Source organism: Trachemys scripta, chromosome 4, assembly GCF_013100865.1.
Source record: "Trachemys scripta elegans isolate TJP31775 chromosome 4, CAS_Tse_1.0, whole genome shotgun sequence".
NCBI lineage: Eukaryota > Metazoa > Chordata > Testudines > Emydidae > Trachemys > Trachemys scripta.
In genome coordinates, this window is record NC_048301.1 from 22,772,385 (window position 1) to 22,794,765 (window position 22,381).

A 22,381-nucleotide genomic window follows, 5' to 3' on the forward strand; every position below is an offset into this window, starting at 1 on the left:
CATTAGTATTCAAATGTCCATTGGAGATTCATAAATCTTAAGTGTTTGATGAATGATTATTCATAGCAAAGAAGTGTTATTTGCTAGTCTCCTTTTAAAGAAGTTTCAGGCGTCTAATGGAGAAAAAAAAAAAATAGGCTATGAGATTACCAATCACATACCACAGATAAGCAGAGAGTCGAAACAATGGGTTTACAAGTGCTAGGTTGAAAGTTGTTCACCAATTAGTCAGTGAAGGTTTATGAATACATTAAAAAATCAGTTCAAGAATGATACATGAACAGAAAAATTATTCTACCAGATATCCTGAGCATCATCCCAAGTCAGTAGGTAAGAAATGCCTCATTTGTTAAGTGATTAACATAAATTTATTCATTTTAACATTGCCAATCCTGAACATAAGTGGCCATTTGCAGACTCAAACTTGGTGACAAAATCTGCAACTCAAGGCCCTATAAGATTCCCCTATCAGACAAGATTGCAGACAGACGGATTGAAAAACAAACAAACCCACACACCATTAAATTGAACCATTGCAAATATCACATTTCAACAATCATTAAAATATAGCAAGACAATCTGCATTTTTTTGAACTGCAGAGCAGGTAAGTTTAAGCTACGACTTGGAAACATTTTACTGAGATACCCAGTTATGGATATGCAGCTCAGTCCAAATACTCACCAATTAATATTGCCCTTTTCTATTGTCATAGACGAGATTTAAATAAACCCCCCAAAACTAAGTGACTCAGAGTGGTATCCTTCATGATGAATTTACACCCATCAGCAGTCTTCATTGGTTATCTGTATCACAGCAGCAGCTGATCCTAGTCCAATCCAGTAATGTGTTTGTTTGGCCTTATTAAAGAGTGAAGTGCAGACGCCAATGATATCCTTAGCTGTCTCTTGACTTTCTCAAAAGCCTGGCTTGAGCGTTGACTTCTTTTCCAAAAACTGAGTTGTTGTATTTACTAGTGATGGTACATTCAACAGGATGGATATAATACCCTGTTTCCCCGAAAATAAGACATCCTCCGAAAATAAGGCCTACTTACAGTTTTGCCTCTCGTTGTAATATAAGGCATCCCCCCGATAATAAGACCTCCCCGATAATAAGGCATCCACCGATGTGTACCGTATTCTTCTTCATTGAAAAATAAGACATCCCCTGAAAATAAGACCTAGCGCATCTTTGGGAGCAAAAATTAATATAAGACACTGTCTTATTTTCGGGGAAACAGGGTAGTAAGTATTACAAACAGATGTATCCTGATTTAATGCCTGGTATTAAAGTTAACACATGGTATTAAAATCAATGAGTAGAAATTGCTTCCAAGACAGTAGGCAGATACACCATCTGGGAAGATGAACTGAAGAAGAGTTTGGAGAGAGTTTATTTTAAGTCCCTTTCCTCAGGATTGGCTTTATGAAGATAAAGACGGCTCTAAAACAGGATCAAAGTGACAGCGAACACAAGGCAACTGTCAACAGATGTTTCTCCAGTTTCCAGCAAGCTGTGAGGGAAGAATACACACACTTCCCTTTATGTGGTCTCCCATAAAACAGCATCCCCTTTTCTTGTATAGCCCTACCCACACATCACCCATATGATGGGCAGGGAACTTGGATTCTACTTATAACCCTTGTAGCAAGACTGCTGCCCCAACACACCCTCTCCTGGCTAGATATGGCATTACAGCACCATTTCCCTGAGTTTCCCTCACCTTCTTTTGGGTACTCTAGCCATAGGAGTGTCTTGGTCTTCCAGTCACACCACTTCACAGAGTCTAGCCCCTTCCAAAGCTTCTGAGTTTTCTACCGTGTCTAACAAAAAACATGACCACAGCCAGACCACCTTTTCCTCACAGGCACACCTCAATTGTGATAGGCTTTCCCTACACCTCATCCCAGAGTCCTATACCTCCCACAACCCCAGGGGCTGGCACGCTCTGCTCCCTAGCAGGAGCTCAGGCAGGCTGCAGCTCATCAGGGATCCTGCCTCTAATCAGGCATCCAACTCACCCTGGGAGTAGCCTGTCTGCTTTTTCCACCCTTCCTGCTCCTCAGCCTTTTTTCAGAGTATTTCATAGAGAGAGGGCATTTGCCATCACCTCCTCTCCTCTCTAGTTGGGCTTACCCAGCTCCATATGAAAATCCCCAGCTCATCCTCAGAGGTCTGCTAACTAAATAGAACAACCTGATCTCCAGCTGATTAGAATTAGCACAAGGCAGAGGGGGAGAGTGCTCTGTTACAGGCTGAACCCTTAGGGGTCAGCCAACCTCTGACACCCCTTATATGTTGAAATTTAAGGAGCAGCTTTATATGCTAAAGGTGATTTAGGTAGGGCTAAAGCTTTGACCTCTGTACAAATGACCTTAAACCTCTGTACAAATCTTGTGCCGAAGGTCAGAGAAACCAAGCATGCTGGAATTTTAAAGACTATAATTGCATATTGACTAATCAGTCAGTGTTCATCAGTTTCTTCATAGTTTGTCCACTAAACTTAGCCCCTGTTTACACTAAGTAAATTTGCACCAATGTAGTTGCATTTCAGAGCAAAACTGATGCAGAAACACTGACCTAGTGCAAAGCAGGGCTCAAACCAGTGTAGCTTATTTCAGTGTTACCAGCTAAAACTGCACTGGTGTAAATCCTGCTTTACATCTCCCTGGTTGTACACTCATGGGTATTTCCTTAAGATCGACAGGACCGTAGAGACAATACACGCTCACTACAAAGCCTTCACATTTATCTTCAAAAATCATGAGTGTGCTGCAGATTGCATGCACCTTATCTCAAATGTAGGGTGCCTAAAGCCAAGAAGATGACAGCCTAAGTCAAGCTAGGATGTTTCCAGGAAGTTTAAAACTGAAGAAAATAGTGTTGGTGGCTTTGGGAAATATAAACATAATTAGTCAGCTAATGGAATATTGAGAATCGGGTTGTCCTAGCTTCCTGGTTACTGCACTGTACTGCTAGAAAAAAAGCAGCGCTGCAAACAGAAAAGCACAGGCATGGCAATGTGTAGCCTATCAGAAGGTTCATGTTCTCATCTAGACACTTGATAGTTTCTTTACATTCTTATATTGTTACCATGTATATTACATGAAGGTACACACTTCAGTTATGTCTACACTGCATGCTCCTTTTGGCCATCTGTAGAGTACATACACTGCATGCCCTCCTAGCATGGGTGTAAACAGCAGTGTAGACAGAGATGTGAATAAAGACATGCCTGAACCCTGGGGGTATGTATCCTTTGCTCCTCCAAGCTGTGCCTCCTCATCTACATTGCTATTTTTAGCAGTGGAGTGTCCTGCAGCTGCCTCCTTGCTGCTGGGGTTTTGGAGGGAAAGGCTCCAGCAAGGGGGAAAAGACTTTGGCAGGGAGGAGGCAGTGGGAAAAGGTTCCAGCAGCCCCCTGCTACTGGAGCTTTTTCCCACCACAGGGACTTGCTGGAGCCTAGCTCTGCCACAGCGAAAGACTCCAGCAGCAGGGAAAGGCTCTGGCAGGGGGAGGCAGTGAGGAAAGATTCCAGTAGCTCCCTGCTGCCGAGCCTTTCCCCACTGCCTCCCCCATGTCAGAGCTTTTCGCTGACTTGTAACTACACACCACAGTGGGAACGCAGCCTGCTTTTCGCTGCTGGGTGTAGCTACACATACCCTACATGCTGACTCAAGAGGTGTGCAGTGTATACCTAGCCTTATTGACAGGATGTGGACCTGTCTCAAACTCCCTCTCTTCCAGTTTCAAGTCAAAGATGCCATATTTGCAACTGTGCTTTTATTAATCTCCCTGGAGCCTATTTGCTTGTTGCATCCTACACTTTTTCAAAGAAGTACCCAGGTGCCGGAGCATGCACCAACTTTTCAACATTTAGATGCCATAAGGCTTGAACCAAAGCCCACTGAAGTCAATGGAAAGGCTCCTGTCAACTTCAGTGGGCTTTGGATCAGCCCATAGTGTACTCTGATGCAATGGAAATCTGCACAACCACCAGATGTGAAGGTCATCATACTCACGGGAAAACTTGTACTTTGCGTGAATCTTATTTATTACTTCATGCAAAACATGCATGTACATTGTTATTAAGAACTTAGGCTACAGTAGCATCCAGCAGATCCAGTCATAATGAGGGCCCAGTTTTGTTAGGTGCTATACAACCATAGACCTAGATCTTACAAATGGATCCACCTGGGAATAGTCCTGTGCTTGTGCTTGAAATCAGTGGAGCTCTGCATGGATGCAGGCTTGTGCCCAGCCACATCCATGTGTAGGATCTAGCCCATGGAAGTAGTGCAAGCCCTGAAGAGCTTACTCTCTAAGAAGATGAGCATATGGAATGTGGGGGAAAGAAAAATAATCAAATATACCCAATTAATCTATCTGCATTTACATACATTTCCTATGTATATAGTTTAGGTTTGCAATTCCATAAATAAATCAATATCCACTTTCTCCAAATCCCCCTCAGCTGCCCACCAAAGCTAGCCAGCAAACTTTGAAAATTCAACCAAACAAAAGATCATTTTCAGTGAATTTTTTCATTGAATTTCCCTCCCCCACCTTATGGCATGCTCCGCTCAATTGCCTCTCAGCCTAGCCATTAAACGCTGGCTGATTTCTTCTAGGTGTTATGGCACAAATGGTCTTGAGAAGACATCAAACAGGTAAAACTTTATCAATACAGCTTCATATTATAGTTGTATATTTGTGATATTACACACAAAATGTTGATTAAACATTAATTTTTAAAACTATGAACTTGCATGAACTTCATAAAAAAAGAGCTACAATGATCATTACTGGGCATATCTTTTAGAAAAGAAATACACAACTGAAAGCGAAAATACACTTGCACAGAGTAGTGGAGAAAAACTCCAATTTAGTACCACCTGATACTTCATATGTCTCTAGAGCCATTTGCTAGTCACTTGACATATAGTCTAGTAGAAGGACCCTAACTGTCATTGATAGGAGAAAAATAAATAATCCTGGTCATTTGCTTAAATTTTAATACAGTTATCACTTTCTCAAATAAATGGTTCCCTTTATAAAATGCATCCCCCTTCCCCACCTTGTCCAAACACTTTTGGGCTAATTTTGATCTCTGTTTGAAATTGTATGCATGTGCCTGAGGAATTGGTAGCACAGTATGTTCTCTACGTCCATGTGCTACAAATCTGGCTGATAACAGCTTCACACAGTATTCTTTCCTGATTGTCCTTCATCACAAATGTTAAGTGCTGCTATCAAATAACTTGAAACTTTTTTTTTTTTGCTCTGAATTGTATGGTTCCCAGAATTTCCTCAACCCATAGTTCTGCAGCCTTAAAAAACTATTTTAAAAAGTCAAAATAGATATCCTCTGCTTTCATTTGTTACTACGGATATCAGAATCAGGTGAAACGTATGGTTTTGCAGGGGTTTTAAATTTGATCTCTGGGCTACATGAGAATGTTTATTTTTAGGAGTTATTTCTGTTATCTATTTCTATTTTGAACTAACAAAGGACATTGACATAGAAAATAACATAGCTATAAAGTACTGGGACTTTGGAAAAGCTTTGACTATTTTACTACAGTAATTATAGCATTGGAAGTGAGCTGCTTCACTGTATAAAGAGCTGGTGTGAATACTGTGATGGATCATTTACCATCCAGGAGAGAGAACATCTGATATAAACTGGAGGTATTAAATACATATACTCAGCTTATTATTGGGACTACAAGGGACTTACATACTGTCTAACCAGTCTGGTAAGAACAGCAAGAAGCCCCAGGGGAAAGAACTGTAAACATATAAATGAACTTTATGTTAATCAAGACAGCTTGGAATAGATGTGAAGCTAAGTGAAATATTCAAAGATTCTGGGTCAGATCCTATTCAATTAATATTGGATATAAAGGTATAAACAAGAGGCACAAGCTAGAGAAAGGGAATGAACCATGAGTCTGGAGAGAGACACAAGACACAAGAATGGCCTGACAGTGTGGATGTTAGAAACATCCATAAACTCCATAGACCAGAGTGCGTAACCCTTACCCACACAACTAGTAAGATTGATTTCAATGGGATGAAAGGGAGCAAGTATTCACCCATGTGAGTAAAGGCTGAACAATCTGGCCCTAAGAAGTGAAGAATTCTTGTTTAAATCCATAGTAACTAGAAGATTTGACCTTGTTTAGCAAGGTTGTTTCCCTCACTGGATATTTAGTATAATGCTCACCTTTGATTTTTTAAAATAAACTTCTATATTTAAGATCATTTTGGCAGTAGGCTGTTACAGGAGTAACCACTGCAGGCCATATCCAAAGACCTCTGGGGACCCAGGCGCTGACTTTTGTTTTTGCCGGTGGGTGCTCCTCTCTGCCCCCTCCTCCCCATGTGAATGGCAGGCGGGGCCTTGGGGGAAAGAGGCCAAGTGGGGACATGGTCTTGGGGCAGAGCATGCTTGGGGCTTGGGGGGGGAGAAGTTGATCAGGAGTAGGGCCTTGGGGCAGAGCAGGAGTGGAGCCATGGCCTGGGCACCAGGGCCCACAAAACATTAGTCTAGCCCTGTGGTTGTTGAGTACGCCCCTTTTTTTGGGGTGAGTGCTTGAGTCCTGGAGCACCCATGGTGTCAATGCCCCTATGTCTGAGGAGACAGGTGGAAGGCATGACAGGAGGTTCCTGGAATACTCAGTTAAGTGTGCATAAGAGGAGTGCCAATTTTCCGAAGGTGCGGACAGGACTTTGTCTAATGCTAGTTGGACAGTGGGGGGAGATTTTCAAAGACACAAAAGCAGTTAGGTGCCCAACTCCCATTGAAAGTCAATGGGAGTTGGAGGCCTAACTCTCATTTGTGTCTTTGAAAAATCTCTCCCTGAGAAAGTTTGAAGATGCAGGGGAATGGCAGGCATGACTGATCAAAGAAAGCTATACCAAACAAAATGAGACACCTTTGCAAGTGGAAGGAACTTTATATGGAGGAAGGCGGCCAGTAGGGTTCAAAGAATGTAAACAAGATGTAGTAGGTTGTTGATGGTATAAATTGCTGAAGGGATGTAGGGGACATGGGGAATATTTCCAGTTGAGAGTGGCTTCGAAACTATAAATGCAAACAGATTAATGTTTTTTTTTTACAATTCATTGTAGAAAAACTGAGGTTTTGAACTGTCACAGAAGATAAACACAGTGGCCCAGATTTTGGTCATAGTTAAATCCAATGTAAATCTGGAGTGACTACATTGATATCAGAGGAATTATTCCAGTGTAAAACTGGTGCAATTTAACCACGCCCTTTGTTTTCCTGCATGTGTGTACAGACCTGAGCACTATGACAGCACTTAGCAACTAACTAACTAACTAATAATGGTAGGTATCCCTTGTTGGTGGAAGGAAGCATAGAAGAAATTAATGTTAGAATAAGAATTGTTTGCAGGAGTGTTTGAGTGTTTAATTTCCAGGTTTGTACCTGAGACACTATTTGTTGCTGGACTAGGTTTGATTCTCTCTCTTCTTCCAGATAATTTGAAACAAAGTACAAAAACAAAGAATAAAAAGTTTTTTTTTTAAATGAGTAAGATCTCTGGCTTATTTGTCATAAAATATCTTACTTTGCCCAGTATAAGTAGTTCTCAATGAAAACAAGTGTATGAGCTTTTTGCTGTATACATTTTGTGAAGAGAATAACACAATATTTAGTAGTAGGATGTGTCTCAAAATGCACCAGATCACATTATGTTACATCACAGTTATATTTTTTAAATGTCTGGAAGCATCCCCTTTAGACCACACCACAAGTTCCTTCCTATTCTATTCCTCCAAGCTTGAACACTGAAAGCGTGATTATGTTAAGAGTATAACTCAATTAACTATTAACAGGAATAGGTAATTACGGCTTAGATTGTGCTCGGTTTGATATATCCCTTTGCTGCCTTTTGACTTTTGTTTGTCATCCAGTTGAAGGGGGGTAAAAAAGACAAGGCAATAAAATGTGTTTTAAAGTAGCATGTTTCTCAATACACTGTAGCAACTGGAAATACTTCTGACACATCTGAGCTTTTCAGAAGTGGAGCATATTGTTCTAATCTGATCTAAACAACTCTCCCTGAGCAACCTCAGTGGGATATATGCTTAAGATTTATTTTGAGTGGAGGATGTAACAGGATCAGATAACTTTGATTTGTACAAGAGGGAAAGTGTGATCTTTTTCAAGGTTTCCTGGCATTCATCGCAAATTTCTCTTCTGTTGCTCATTAAAGGGAAAGTGATAAATAAGTGATCTGCTTTCCGTTTAGAAGCAAGAATGTGGATCCGGAAGCTGATTTATTTCAAAACAGATGAAAAAGCTTGACCTCCGATAGCCTTTTACCAAAGTTCAGTAATAGCTGAAGGTACACTAGAGGCATGATCCTTTAACTATAGAAGCCAGTTAAGGACAGGGACCACTTCCTTCCACATTTTGTCTGAGTGGAAATCATTTTGTGAGCCAGAAAATGAGAGTGGGTCTGAGCTAGCAAGCTGCACAAAACTCCAGGCTTTAACTAAAGTGTGCCAGAAACATGAGACTAAGAGATACGAGGAGAAAGAAAGCAGAAGGTGAACTTTATTGAAAGCAAGGAAAATCTGGAAAGAATTCTACTGGCTAAATTCTGCCTTGGTAAACTGTGCAGCTGCGGTAAGCTCTTCATCATAGTTGAACAAGACTGTGAAGAGCCCAGTTAGGTGACACAATGCTGACCATGACTAACAGGTCTGTTTAGATCATGGCAAGTTGTGGTCAGCATTATGTCAGCTAATTGTGTCTAAATACGGCTGGGATCTGCATTTCATCATAATTAGCTGATATGATGATGAACACAACTTCTGGTTGACACTGAAATTGTGAGCAGCATCGTTTCAGGTAATTATGTTTAATTGCTGCTGGGACAAGGGTTTAATCACGTTAGCTGCTATGATGCTGGTCTACCCTAACTGCATTGTAGCAGATAACTTGACTCTTTATCATTGTTTTCAAACACAATAACACTTTCTAGAGGGGGGCTGCACAGGGCTAATATTGTATAAAGTTAATGTTAGTAAGATTGCACAAATAAGGATTAGGTCAGAATTTTTCTCTTTCTTTGTTACAAACTAACCAGAAAGGGAGACAATTTGGAATAGCTCTGGTTTGCATTAAACTCTTGTAACTGTCTTAGGTTTTCTTTATTCAAATTGATGTCCAAAGTCTCTGATTTCACAGTTTTGACTTCTTTTCTCAGTCCAAAGGCCAGGTGCCAGTTAGGAGGGGTCATAGGATGTAGCATATATTATCTCAGGATACCTGTATGGGTGAGAGAAACAGTGCTATTGTTAGGTCCTGGAAAGAAGAGTAACACAGCAGTGCACTGAAAGAGGCGGACAACAATGTATGCAAGATATCCATCTCCCAGGGTTAAGAAAGACTGGAGACTTTGTCCATTTCATGAGAGTATCTGAACACCAACTGATACTCATCATTGGGCTTATTTCCTTTGAACCCTCTCATGTAAATGCTTCATGACAGGGCACAGCAGTTTAGTTTATTTCCAGGGGCTGGCTCTCTTTTCTTCTGTTCTTTTTAAACTGGGGGAGTATATTGCTAACTGCTTTGGTTCCTTCCAACCCAGGAACAGTTTTGAAGGAAGATGAACCTATCGCTTTGAAAATGACGGTACTGTTGCAGAGTGCAGTGCTTTGGGTAATTCAGAAGAGTTACTTCCCCATGGGTCAGGGTTTCATTGCAGATGCTAAGATTAGTCTTCACCACCTGACTTTGGAAAGCAAACTATTCTTGGAGGTTTGGAAGATGTGTGAGAGCTCTTGTATGTCTATGAGAAGCAGTTACCCCATAACCATAATCCCCTGTAACCTACAGCATGAGAGACGGTCTGTGTTGTGTGTGTGACTAATGTTTGTGACAGCAAATGGATTCAGCTCAGGGAGGTCTGAAATGGATGGGGCCATTTGGTTTCCCTTTATGAAGATGGTAAGTTGAGCAGACCCACAAATACGCAGAGAGATATCATATTAAATGCATGGCTACAGAATGAAAAACTTAGAGTCTGTGTCCAAAATTTTCAAACTTGTATGCCTAAAGTTAGGTACATGATTTGATATTTTGGTACCTATATCAAAATAGCCTAATTTTTAGAAAAGCTGAGCACTCACGGCACCTATTGAAGTCATTAAGAGTTGTGGGGAGCCAGCAGCTTTAAAATCAAACCAGTTTGATTTGAGTGCCTAGCATTAGGTGCACATGTATGAAAATATTGACCAATATAGTTTTGGTTGCAGATTTATGAGGGGAATTAAGTGGTATACATTCCATAAGCCTGAAGTGGTTGAATGGACATGGCAACCTATTTCTGAAAAGAGAAGGGTTGTAATATGTTTATAAATGGTTTTCTACAAAGTTAACAACATTACTTTGCATAATAGGACTTAACTTGTCTTAAAAATTCTTCCTTTTTCTCATTAGGTCTAATCTGATATGGGAGAAATCTTGTTAATTAATCTCTTAATCAGGGAGATTGCAACAACTTGAGTTTCTCACCTTCATCTTTTCTAAGCCAGATTTTTATATGAGGAGCTACTAAAGACATTACAAGAAGATGCCTTCATCCCAAAATGTCTTGATAAGTGTGTAAAAAGCAACAAAGAGTCCTGTGGCACCTTATAGACTAACAGACGTATTGGAGCATAAGCTTTCATGGGTGAATACCGACTTCGTCAGACGCATGTAATGGAAATTTCCAGAGGCAGGTATAAATATGCAGGCAGGAATCAGTCTAGAGATAACGAGGTTAGTTCAATCAGGGAGGATGAGGCCCTCTTCTAGCAGTTGAGGTGTGAACACCAAGGGAGGAGAAACTGCTTCTGTAGTTGGATAGCCATTCACAGTCTTTGTTTAATCCTGAGCTGATGGTGTCAAATTTGCAAATGAACTGAAGCTCAGCTGTTTCTCTTTGAAGTCTGGTCCTGAAGTTTTTTTTGCTGTAGGATGGCTACCTTAAAATTTTCACCCACGAAAGCTTATGCTCCAATACATACGTCTATAAGGTGCCACAGGACTCTTCGTTGCTTTTTACAGATCCAGACTAACATGGTAAGAACCCACAAAAGCTTATGCTCCCAATACTTCTATTAGTCTTAAAGGTGCCACAGGACCCTCTGTTGCTTTTTACAGATTCAGACTAACACGGCTACCCCTCTGATACTTGATAAGTATGATCAACAATTTCCAATTGTCATTACTTATAGAAGTGTAGGGCTGAAAAGGATCTTGAGAAGTCATTTAGTCCAGCCCCCAGTGCTGAGACAGCATGAAGTAAACCTAGACTATCCTGGTGTTTGTCTAAGCGGTTCTTAAAAACTTTAATGAGGGGGACTCCACCACCTCCCTTGGAAGCCTATTTCAAAACTTAACTATCTTTGTAGTTAATGAACTTTTCCTAATACCTCACCTAAATCTCCCTTGCTACAGATGAAGCCCCTTACTTCTTGCCCTACCTTCAGTGGACATGGAGAACAATTGATCCTCATCCTCTTTATAACAGCCCTTAAGGTGTTTGAAGACTATCACCAGCCCCTCCCATCTTCTTTTCTTGGAGATTAAACATGCCCACTTTTTAACCTGATTTATAAGGACAGGTTATTCTAAACCTATCATTTCTTGATGGTTTCCAAAAAGATTATGTCCAAGGCAGAAAAAACAATACTTGGGCATAATCACTTAGAGGTGTTATTTCTGGATTCTCACTTGGGCTTCATATACATATTAAGATGTTAGATGAATTGAATGTTTTAGCCGTTGTGGTTTCATCATAAATTGGTGATGACTTATTTTCCCTGCTTGGTTTTACTGTAGGACTTCAAAGCAGTATGTAGTAATGAACACCTGCAACTTGAAATCAAACTGCTGTTTTCCCAAGGTTTGGGTTACAGAAAAGCCTGAGGGACTGATGACACACAGATGGAAATAGGGCTACCATCCCCCGCTAACCCATTCTTTAAATACATTTCAGATTACTGAGCATTTTGGGCCGGTCTGCTCTAAGGGGATGCACAGCTGTCCTTTGTTCAGGTAGGGATTGGGGCTTTATTCAGTGAGGTGCTTAAACAGGTGCCTTAGTGAAAGCAGGTGAGTAGCCACCTGGCCTTCAACGGGATTATTCATCTGTTTAAAGTTAGGCAGGTGCCTAAGTACCTCCTCTGAATCGGGGCCTTCCTGAGATGCTCTAAATTGTAGCTGACGGGAAGCGGCTTCCCAGCCTTTGCGGGACGTTACACGTGCCGGAGCCCAGCAGGTTACTCCAGTACACACAGCTGTGAGGCAGGGGTACCTTTGGGCTACGCGGCGGACACATTTGCAGCGTCAGCACGCTGCCGCCTGCCCCTAAGGAAGGGCTTAATTGCCTGTGCTCACGCCCTCGCGGACAGCCCCAAGCGCATGGCTAGAGCGATCTCCGCAGTCAGACTGAGGGGGCTCCGCACCGGGAGCGGGTGATTGGTAACTTTACAGAGCTCGGACCAGGAGCTGGATGCGTTTGGGATCAAGACGCTCAGTCTCTTTAGAGTTAGCGCTGGGTTTGTTTGTTTTAAAAGGTGTCTATGGCCATTAATGGTCGGAGCCCAGCGGTTTCCTCTGCCCAGCAGCATTTTGCATCTCAGCGGGGAAGGCTGTAAGGCACCCTCCGGGCAGGTTTTCTGCGGAGCGCGGACAGGGGTCCACTAAGTGCCCGGGATAGCGCGCGCCTCCAGCCCCTGCCCCAGCTCGCCTGATCCCCAGCAACTCGGAGAGTGTGGAGGGGCGGAGAGAGGTTACAAGGTAGAGGTTTCATTAGCTGATCAGTTCCGTTAAAGGGAGCCAAGAGCAGGCGTGTATTTATTCCAGATCTTTATTACTATAAAAAGTTCATAAAAAATGAACGCACATTTTACAAAAAAAAGGAGAGATCCCATAAATAGGACATTCCGTTTTGCCCCGGCTAGTGGCACTTCTAGTATCTAACAACATCGGACTCGATTCCCTGGTATTTTGAAAACCATTTCAAAATCGGTCGTCACCAAGCGATACTAGAAATGCCAACTAGTGTTTTCCGGGCACTCAGCAGAGACCACTCGTACACACAAGCACGCGCACACACACACGGACCCAGACCCCCTAGAAAAACCTCCATAAAAATAGGGAACGCTTTGTTTTTACAAAAAAGGGGTATTTACAAGATGCACAAGGACATGCAGCATGAACGGAGCTGGGCTGGCAAATCAACATGATTCGATCAGAGAAGGGGCAACAATGGCACTTGCATGAAACTCACACAGCAGCCTGCAAGTCCCGAGGGAGAGGAGCGGAGAACAGCTCCTACCACCCCCCCTGGAGGACACCCCCCTCCTCACCCCAGCACAGGGGCCGTTTCCTTTACACGTGGATGACCACCGTGCTGGGGCTCTGGAGCCGGTTTTTGTACTGGTTGAGCCAGCTCCGCAGTTCGGAGATCTTGTAGCCCTCTGGTCCTCTGCCTCCCTGGTACATCACCACCTCCTCCTGGATGATGTAGAGCCTTTCAAAGAAGGCGCCATAGGCGGCGCTGGAAGCATTGTCCATGGTGTCCACTGCCAGCGGGCAGCCAGGCGCCCCTTCCTGCATCAGCTGAGCCGCCCTCAGCCTGTCCTGGAGGCACTGGTGCTTGGGGATCTGGTAGGCTGCGTCCGAGCTGACCCAGCCGTCGGAGGGGTGAGCCTCTTCGATGTAGACCAGCAGGAAGTCAGCGATGTCCACGAAGTGCGCAGCCAGGCGCTGGAAGGACCTCAGGCGAGCCATGAACGGGGGTCAGGTGCAGCTCCCGAAGTTCAGGATCAGGGGTCTCTTGCCTCGGGCGTAGTCCAGGAGCCTAAGCCGCTTCTGCCCGTCCAGCTGGATGACTTCGGGGTTGGGGGCGGAGGAGCCCACGTGGGCTGACTTGAAGAAGTCTAGCTTCTGCCCGTGCCACACGGCTTTCAGGGACTCCAGGGTGAACATGCGGTTGGAGTCGGACACGCAGACCGGGGGGTCGTCCGGGGGCGGCTCTTGGCCAGGACAGGCTTCCTCCTCCGCCCTGCTGCCCACCAGCAGCACCTTCTTCCTGATGCAGAGAAAATCCAGGAGCCAGAGCATCAGCGCGGTGAGCAGGAAGCGGGGGAACAGGAGGATGCAGGCAGCGACCTGCGTGAGCAGCTGCAAGGTGTGAACGCCGAGGGAGTGGAGCATCTTGACGGCGGCTGGGCTCCCGCCCCCTTCGACACACGCCTGCCTGCCTGCCGGGCTCTGTGCAGCGCAGCTGAGATCCCGCGTCTCTTTAAGCCCATTTTATAGTCAGGGATTTAAATGAAAAGTGACTCCACCTCCGGCCAGAACCCGCCCCTTTGGAACTTAAGCCCGGGGATTACCTACCCCTCCACTCCAATGACCTAAAATACACAGGGAGGAGGAGAGAGACCCGGCAGGAGCTGCAAGGGACGTGCCACGGAGCAGGGAGCAGCTACTCTCCAGCAGCAGCCGAGAGCCAGGGCACGGCCGGGGGCTCCGGCGCAGATAACAAACAAACAAACACACCCCCTTACAAACAGCCCGGCCTGCACAATGCAACAGGCGAGCTCCGCGGCCCCGCCCCCTCCCTACTGCGCTCTAGGGGTGTGCGCGCCTGGGGGGCAGCGCACGTGGGGAGGCAGCGCGAAGGCCGGCTATAGCCGGGCGCCCCCAAGGCGCCTCCGACCCGGGTGACGTGACCCCGCTCCCCGGGGGCAAAACCAGTAATTCCCTCCGATTGATTGCGACTATTGCTGGGAGTGTTCCCCTCCCCCGGCCCTGACGCGCCCCTTCCCTAACTTCGGGAACTGAGGCTGGCGCAAGCCGCCGCGTGTCTGCAGGGCGAACTTCCCCCGGCGCAGCGGCCGGGCGAGAGGCTGGGGGTCCGGGGATCGGACAGGGGAACCCTCCGCCTTGACCCCCCTGGAGGGCTGGGCCCTGGAAGGGGCCGTACCCAGGAGGTGCATTTGCTTAAGGGGCGCTTCGCTTTTGCTCTGCCGTGATGAGCAAACTCCCGGTCCCCTGGCAGACCGCGGGGCGCCCTGCGCCCAGGCTGGGGAGCGACTGCAAACGGCCTCGCTGGGCTGCAGCCGCCGGGGGTCTGCCCTGGAGGAGGGGACGGGGGCGCTTGCCAGGTTAATGACCACTCGCTGCCTCTAATTGCTAAACCTGTTGACAGCATGAAATAAACGAGAGGGGAGAGAGACAAGGGAAGCGATTCCTCGCCACTAGGGGTAGCTGTTGTCCGAAAGCTGAAACGTCCCCGCGCTGCTGTGGGTGGTGAAGGGAGAGAGCCTTCTCGCCTCTTTGCAGAGTTGTGGCCGCCTCGCCAGTTGTAATCTTACATAACCCCTGCCGGCTCTTCCCTCTGCTGCAGAAAGCAGAAGCCTTGAGTTCACCTTGACCAAGTATCCGTTCACAGTGACAAGCAGGTGCCAGACTGGAGGTGAACTTGTGACCTGATGGCTCTTCATTCTATCCACTCTGATCCCTGGGGGGTAATTTCTTGTCATTGAACATTACTGTCCTTTCTTATTTCCAGTACAGAAATGCCTACAGGCTGCAATTGAGACCAGCGCCCTGCTATGCTAGGCAAGGTGCAAACATACACTAAGAGATGAGCCTTTGCCTCCAAAGAGCTTAGACCCAGATCCTCAAAGGTATTTAGGTTCCTAACTGCCATTGAAATGGGGCTGGGCCTTACAACCTAAGCAGAAAGGAAATGCTATTTATCCCCATTTTACAGACAGGGAATGGAGGCCTGTGGCAGAACAGGGAATAGAGCTCAGACTTCCTCAGTCTCAGTCTAGTGCCTTAATCTTATGACCATCTTGTCTCATTCTTTCTGAGAAATTCTAAGCCTCCAAAAATCTAGACCTGTCCTGGTTATCTGGGTATATATCTGTCCCCCATCGCAGTCATATCTGAGCACTGCCTTTATTGGGACAGTTAGACCATTTCTTGTCTACTTGATCTTCTGGGTAACAAATATGTATTATCAAATTTAATCTGAAGTGGTAGGATGGGATTTGTTGCATGCAGTGGGGTCTGTAAAGTATGGAACCAGTTTAATCAACATTGACTAAGTCAGGTTGAAAGTTCACTTAAAAAGACCCCAAACAGACAGAGACAGCAAATAACATAATGCACAGAAAAAAAACCCTTTCCATGATCAAGAGGAGCATGAATATAAAGTCTCGTGACAACTGGTGATGGAGCAAAAGACTTTAAATAGATGGGTGGAGTATTGGCTACGGGATGGAGCATGGGATTCGTAACCAGAAGCTTTGGATTCCATACCCAGCATTGCCACTGACTTGCTCTCACATAGTCCTAAGTATTCAAAAGTGTTCACTAATTCTGAATGCTTCTGTTGTTGTGTCATCAATTGAGATGTCGGGTGCCTGATTTGCAGCAGCGCTGAGGATCTGCAGCTTACATTGACTTCAATGAACACTTCTGAAAATTTGGCTGCATACCTCTCTGCCTTAGGTTCACTGTCTGTAAAATGGAGGTAATAACACTTAACTAGAGAATAAGACTGAGAATATATTATTGCCCTTATATAAATCGATGGTACGCCCTCATCTCGAATACTGAGTACAGATGTGGTCTCTTCATCTCAAAAAAGATATACTGGCACTAGAAAAGGTTCAGAAAAGGGCAACTAAAGTGATTAAGGGTTTGGAATGGGTCCCATATGAGGAGAGATTAAAGAGGCTAGGACTCTTCAGCTTGGAAAAGAGGAGACTAAGGGGGGATATGATAGAGTTATATAAAATCATGAGTGATGTGGAGAAAGTGGATAAGGAAAAGTTATTTACTTATTCCCATAATACAAGAACTAGGGGTCATCAAATGAAATTAATAGGCAGCAGGGTTTAAAACAAATAAAAGGAAATTCTTCTTCATGCATCGCACAGTCAACTTGTGGAACTCCTTACCTGAGGAGGTTGTGAAGGCTAGGACTATAACAGAGTTTAAAAGAGAACTGGATAAATTCATGGTGGTTAAGTCCATTAATGGCTATTAGCCAGGACAGGTAAGGAATGGTGTCCCTAGCCTCTGTCTGTCAGAGGGTGGAGATGGATGGCAGGAGAGAGATCACTTGATCGTTGTCTGTTAGGTTCACTCCCTCTGGGGCACCTGTCCTTGGCCACTGTCGGTAGACAGGATACTGGGCTAGATGGACCTTTGGTCTGACCCGGTATGGCCTTTCTTATGTTCTACCTCACAGGGGTCTAGAAGGCTTAATGTTCATGTAAATTGTCTTGAGAACCATGGAGAAAGGCCCTGTGAAAAGTATTATCCTCATTCTTCTTCTTCTATTCCAGAATAGACTACAGTATTGCGAAATAATCTATCTGTGCCCACAGTCCAGAGGCCAACTGTGGGTCATCCTTAATGTGTGACAGCAGTGAGTGAAGTGATTCAGTGTTCTGTTATCCAAATGGAACTGCATTTTTATCTCCTTTTTACTAGGCACCTCATAAAGACATGTTAATGCACTAGGACTGTTCTTTGTCTTGAGCCTGGACTAATAACTTATAGCGCATGCCATGGTGCTCAGTACAGGGCAAATCACTGAACAGTTATTTACTGTATTGTTAAACTTATTGCTGAACTCCTCATATGGGCCTCTTGCCACCTCTCAGTGCAGTTACACAATCTTCAAAACCACAAATTAAAGCTTCTAAACGAACACAGTAACAAATTATGTTGGCTCTAAAGAAACCCCCAGCAAAAAAAGTTGGAACTCTCAAAGCACCCCCTTCCAACTAGGCTGACAGACAAAAACCTGAGTAAACAGATGGGTCTTGCAACCTTGAACATCAACAAACTTTGCTCTGTCAAACCCATGGGAGTGACCCTGAGGCATCAAAATATGGAGTTTTAAATAGATTCGTTGGTGGAAAAAGATTGGAAATTCAGTCTTAGTTTATGCCTTTGGAAATCCCTCACTCTCCATTCCATGCAAACAACTTTGTTTTTTCTTTTCAGTTTGAGAGGTACTTTTGAACTGTGGCTTCCTATTCAGGTGTGGACAACTATGTTGGGCAGAGCACCTGGTGGAACAATTGCTGCAGTGGCCTGTGTTTGCACTCTTTTGCTATGGACTCCAAATACAATCTGAGGGCATAATTTCATTCTGATGTGAGGTTATATAAGATGGTGTCTAAATTCAACCCTCACTTGCAGCTACATAGAGCTAGAAGGAGAGGGAAGAAGATCCCACCTCGCCTGACAGAGGACCTGAGAAGATTTGCATTCCTGGCATATTCAGACACCAAGGAGGACTGTCAGGGTAAATTGGCAATGGACCATTTTATAGATGCCCAGCAGGACTTGGATTTGCAGATCAAGATGAGCAAAAGGAGCCCAAAGACACACTGAGAAGCTATGGAATTTGCTACTGAACTTGAATCTTTCCTTGCAGGGGTGCACTGGAAGAGGAAGCAGCTGCTAGTGAGGAAGAGGGAAGCTGAGTGACATGAGCCCTAGGCTATAAGTATAGCTCTGAGTCAACTATGTATGAGGAAAAAGGTGTTTCTAATCTGGTTCATGACCTTGTTGAACAGTTAGAAAAACTGATAAATTCGGTTTGTAAAACAAGGGAAATTGGCAATCATGCAAAACTAAGGGAAGCGGTTCAGTTAAATGCTAGTACTGTGGGGAAAATGAATAATAAAAGAGACTATTGTAAATATAAGGTGGGCCAGAATATAGCATCACAAGTATCTAATGATAGCCTCTTTCCTAGCTGGGAAATGGGGGGACACCATGCTGAAGGGGCAAATCTTGGCAAGGACCAGCGCTATTTAAAAAAAAAAATCTAAAGAACAATATTGGAAGTTTGGCTATTGAGTGTATATCAGGATCTGTGAAAAGTGTGGACATAGTGGACACTGTCTCAAACATAAATTATTAAACCGGACATGCTAAAAAGCCTAGGGAATAGGGGATTCAAATTGAACCAACTAATTTGCCTCAAATAGAGACAATGACTAGGGAGTTATTTGGGAAAATTGGGTTTGAAAATTGGACCTCTGGAATTAGAGCAAGAAGTCTGGCTAGCCAAAGTGGTGGATAAGCTGATAATTGTTTGGATTTTTTTATGGCTAATAACTTTGTAATAATTGCCAGGCTGGTGTCTTACAAATCCAGTCTATAGAAATTCCTGCTAAAGAAGTAGCCCAGGTGAAACAAATGGTTTGTAGGCAGTTGGCTCACAGTGAACAAGTTTCCCTGCTTCCATGGGCAGAAGTCATTATAACAGCTACAGGCTATGGTAGCTTTCCAGAAAAAGGAAGATGGGCAGTGGTTGAAACCTGTTTTGAAACCCAGGGTCTTGGGGGAATCTTAGCTACTAAAGCTGTTGTGGCGCTTAAAGAGAAACAGATTCATTTGCTGAATGTTTCCAACAAGCAGCAAATAGTAATGAAGAGAGCCATGGTTGCAAAATGTGAACCAATTGATCTAGTAAATGCTGATACAGAAGAAAACTACAAGGGGCCAAGGGTTAAAGGTGAGCTCACAGAGTTCTGCTGGGGCTTGTCTACATGGAGCGGCAACATGCATGTCTTACACACTGATTGGTCCATGTAGACCCTGTTGGGGTGTGCACTAAAAGTTCCCGAGTGCGCTTTACATAGTGCTGTTTGAAACTAGGAAACTCTTAGTGTGCACCAGCAGGGTTTGCATGGACCAATTAGTGTGAAACACATTAGGATGCTTTAGAAATCACACCCCGGTAGTGTGCATTGCGGCACCGTGCAGACTAACCCTTGTGCTTGTTCCGGCACAGTAATGTACAGTTAAATGGGGAACAGCAGAATGGTCTACAAGACTTTCTGATTAGGAATCAGGAGTTGTTCTCCCTGTCAAACCAAAGTATAGGTTGTACTGTACTAGTCCAGCATAAGTTCGATAGTAGGGGAAAACAACCCAATAAACAGTAACCAGTAGCAAAGAGGAAAGAGGCATTACAGGCCATTGAGGAAATGTATTAGGAAAGCATAAATGAGCCTTCAACCACCCTTGGGCCTTATCCATAATTCCAGTTAAGGAAAAGGATGGCAGCCCCAGATTCTGTGTAGGCTATCGAAAACCAAATGAAGTCACTTGGACTCTTATCCCGCACCACAAATAGAGAATACTCTGGATGATGTAGCACATTCAATCTGGATTTCTACACTGGATCTTAAAAGTGAGTATTGGCAAGTGGAAGTGGATGCAAAGGACAGGAAAAACTGCCTTCACAGAAGGGCAAGGTCTGTGGCAATTTTAAGTGATGGCTTTTGCCTTGTGCAATGCACTAGCCACATGTGAGAGGGATTCCATGGCATGCCCCTCTCAGCCTGTCTCTTATACCTAGATTATATCTTGGTGCATGCTAAAACCTTTGCATAAGAACTGATACACTTACAAGTAGCCTGGAATAAGCTGAAGGATGCCAATCTGAAATTAAACCCAAGTATATGTGAGTTGTTTCCGAAAGAGGTCCTTTACCTTGGGCACACAATTAGTGAGGAGGGAATTTCCACTGCAGAAAAGCTTTACAGAGCTGGCGGACTCCCTAGACACACACAAATGTGCAGAATTTTGTAGGACTCTGCTCCCACTACAGAAGGTTTATTTGTGGGTTTGCTAATATTGCAAAACCATTGCTTAGGTTGGGTAAGAAATGGAAATCATTTCAGTGGTCAGCAGAGTGTGATGCAGCATTTTCAGAGTTGAAAAAGGCTCTAGTGGCTGCACCTGTCTTGGTCTACCCATGTTTCAAAACCCCTTTCATGTTGGGCGCAGTACTGACACAAGGACACAGAGGGTTTGAGAGGGTGGTGGCTTTTACAGCAAAAGTCTAAGTTTTCATGAAAGAAATTATCCCACCACCCTAAAAGAACTCCTAGTGGTGGTTAAATATATAGAACATTTTCATCACTTATTTATATGGGAGGAAGTTTATGGTTTGGACAAACCATGCTTTCCTGCAATGGCTGTTTAGATTAAGGAATCCTGAGAAGCAACTTGCCAGGTGGTTGGAAAAATTGCAGTGCTCTGATTTCACAATTACACACAGGCCTGGGCAAAAGCACATAGTAATGCTGATGCCTTGTTGGGTGTGATAATTGCATACACTGCCCTGACCAGGGGAGCAAAGTGTTAGTTGCTCAAGTGAATGAGTGTGCTCAGAAGAGATGGCTTTCTCCTCTCTTCACCTAATATGCAGAAGTGCAAATGTTCCTACTTCATCCACTGGAACAATAGGAGTGGGGTAGCAGGAATGCACTCCAGAACTAAAAGTTTCCTAAAGAGCAGATTGGATTTTGATATCCGAATAGTGTGTAATTGGAAAATCAGCTGGCAAACACAGTCACCCTGGAAAGTTGTCACCTTGCAACACCACAGTAAAAGCTTTCTGGTCACAGTGGGAAAGCTTGGATTGGAAGATGGAATATTCTATAATAGATGGGAGAAAGCAGCCAGAGGGATACAGATACATTGAAAAAGGAGGTTCTGATGTTATGTCATGATTTTAAAACTGCTGGATATTTTGGAGTTGCAAAAACCTTAGCCAAGTGAAGGGAGAATTTCTATTGGGTAAAATGCAGAATATTGGTGCAGGAAATGTGATTCAAAGAAGGGTCTCCGTATGACAGGGAGAGCCCCTTTGCAGCAGTGTCTCATGGGAGCACCAGTAGAGCATATTCCCACTGATGTGCGTTGGGTCTTTGCCCGAGACAGAGGCGGGCAATCAATACTTGCTGGTAGCTATGGACTATTTCACAAAATGGCCTGAGGCTTACCCAATAAGAAGTCAAAAGGCTGCGACAGGGATCCTAGTGAATGAATTCTTCACCAGACTTGGGGGCTGAGGGAGTTACACACCAATCAAGGGAGAAACTTTGAAACTAAAATATTTCACAGGCTTGTGATATTCTACGGGTCCACACAACTTGCAGCACCACATCACACCCACAATCTGATGGGATGGTGGAAAGATTCAATAGAACACTGTGAATTCAGCTGGCTACCTTTGTAGTATGGTGCCAGAGCCTTTTATATTAAATTCGACATTATTCACAATTTCAGTTGCATTTATGTGCCTTCAGTCTGTTAAGCCAAACTGATGTAGTTGCTAAGGGCTAAACTCTGTTGTTAGAACTAGAGCCTGTATTTCTTTTGAATGTATTAAGACTTCTATCAAGGAAAACTCTTGTATCTTCCCAATCCTCAGCATTGGAGATCTCAGAGAATACATTATTCTAAATGCTGTACAACACAATAGAACATTTGGGTATGGATGG

The 22,381-nt window shown here is 44.1% G+C and overlaps 1 protein-coding gene and 1 long non-coding RNA gene across 3 annotated transcripts in view; both read right to left on the bottom strand.

The window, feature by feature from the left end:
• Positions 1-9,175: 9,175 nt before the first annotated feature.
• The window catches only part of LOC117876211, a 91,177-nt gene continuing 77,971 nt past the window's right edge, over positions 9,176-22,381 (bottom strand). For both annotated transcript variants that reach the window (XR_004645453.1, XR_004645454.1), the window contains one exon: positions 9,176-9,308. This is a non-coding gene — a long non-coding RNA (uncharacterized LOC117876211). The remainder of the gene's footprint in view (positions 9,309-22,381) is intronic.
• On the bottom strand, positions 12,911-14,356 carry DIO3 (iodothyronine deiodinase 3). The gene has a single exon (XM_034768139.1). It carries the CDS (start codon positions 14,253-14,255, stop codon positions 13,428-13,430), a length of 828 nt encoding a protein of 275 aa, XP_034624030.1. The 5' UTR covers positions 14,256-14,356; the 3' UTR covers positions 12,911-13,427.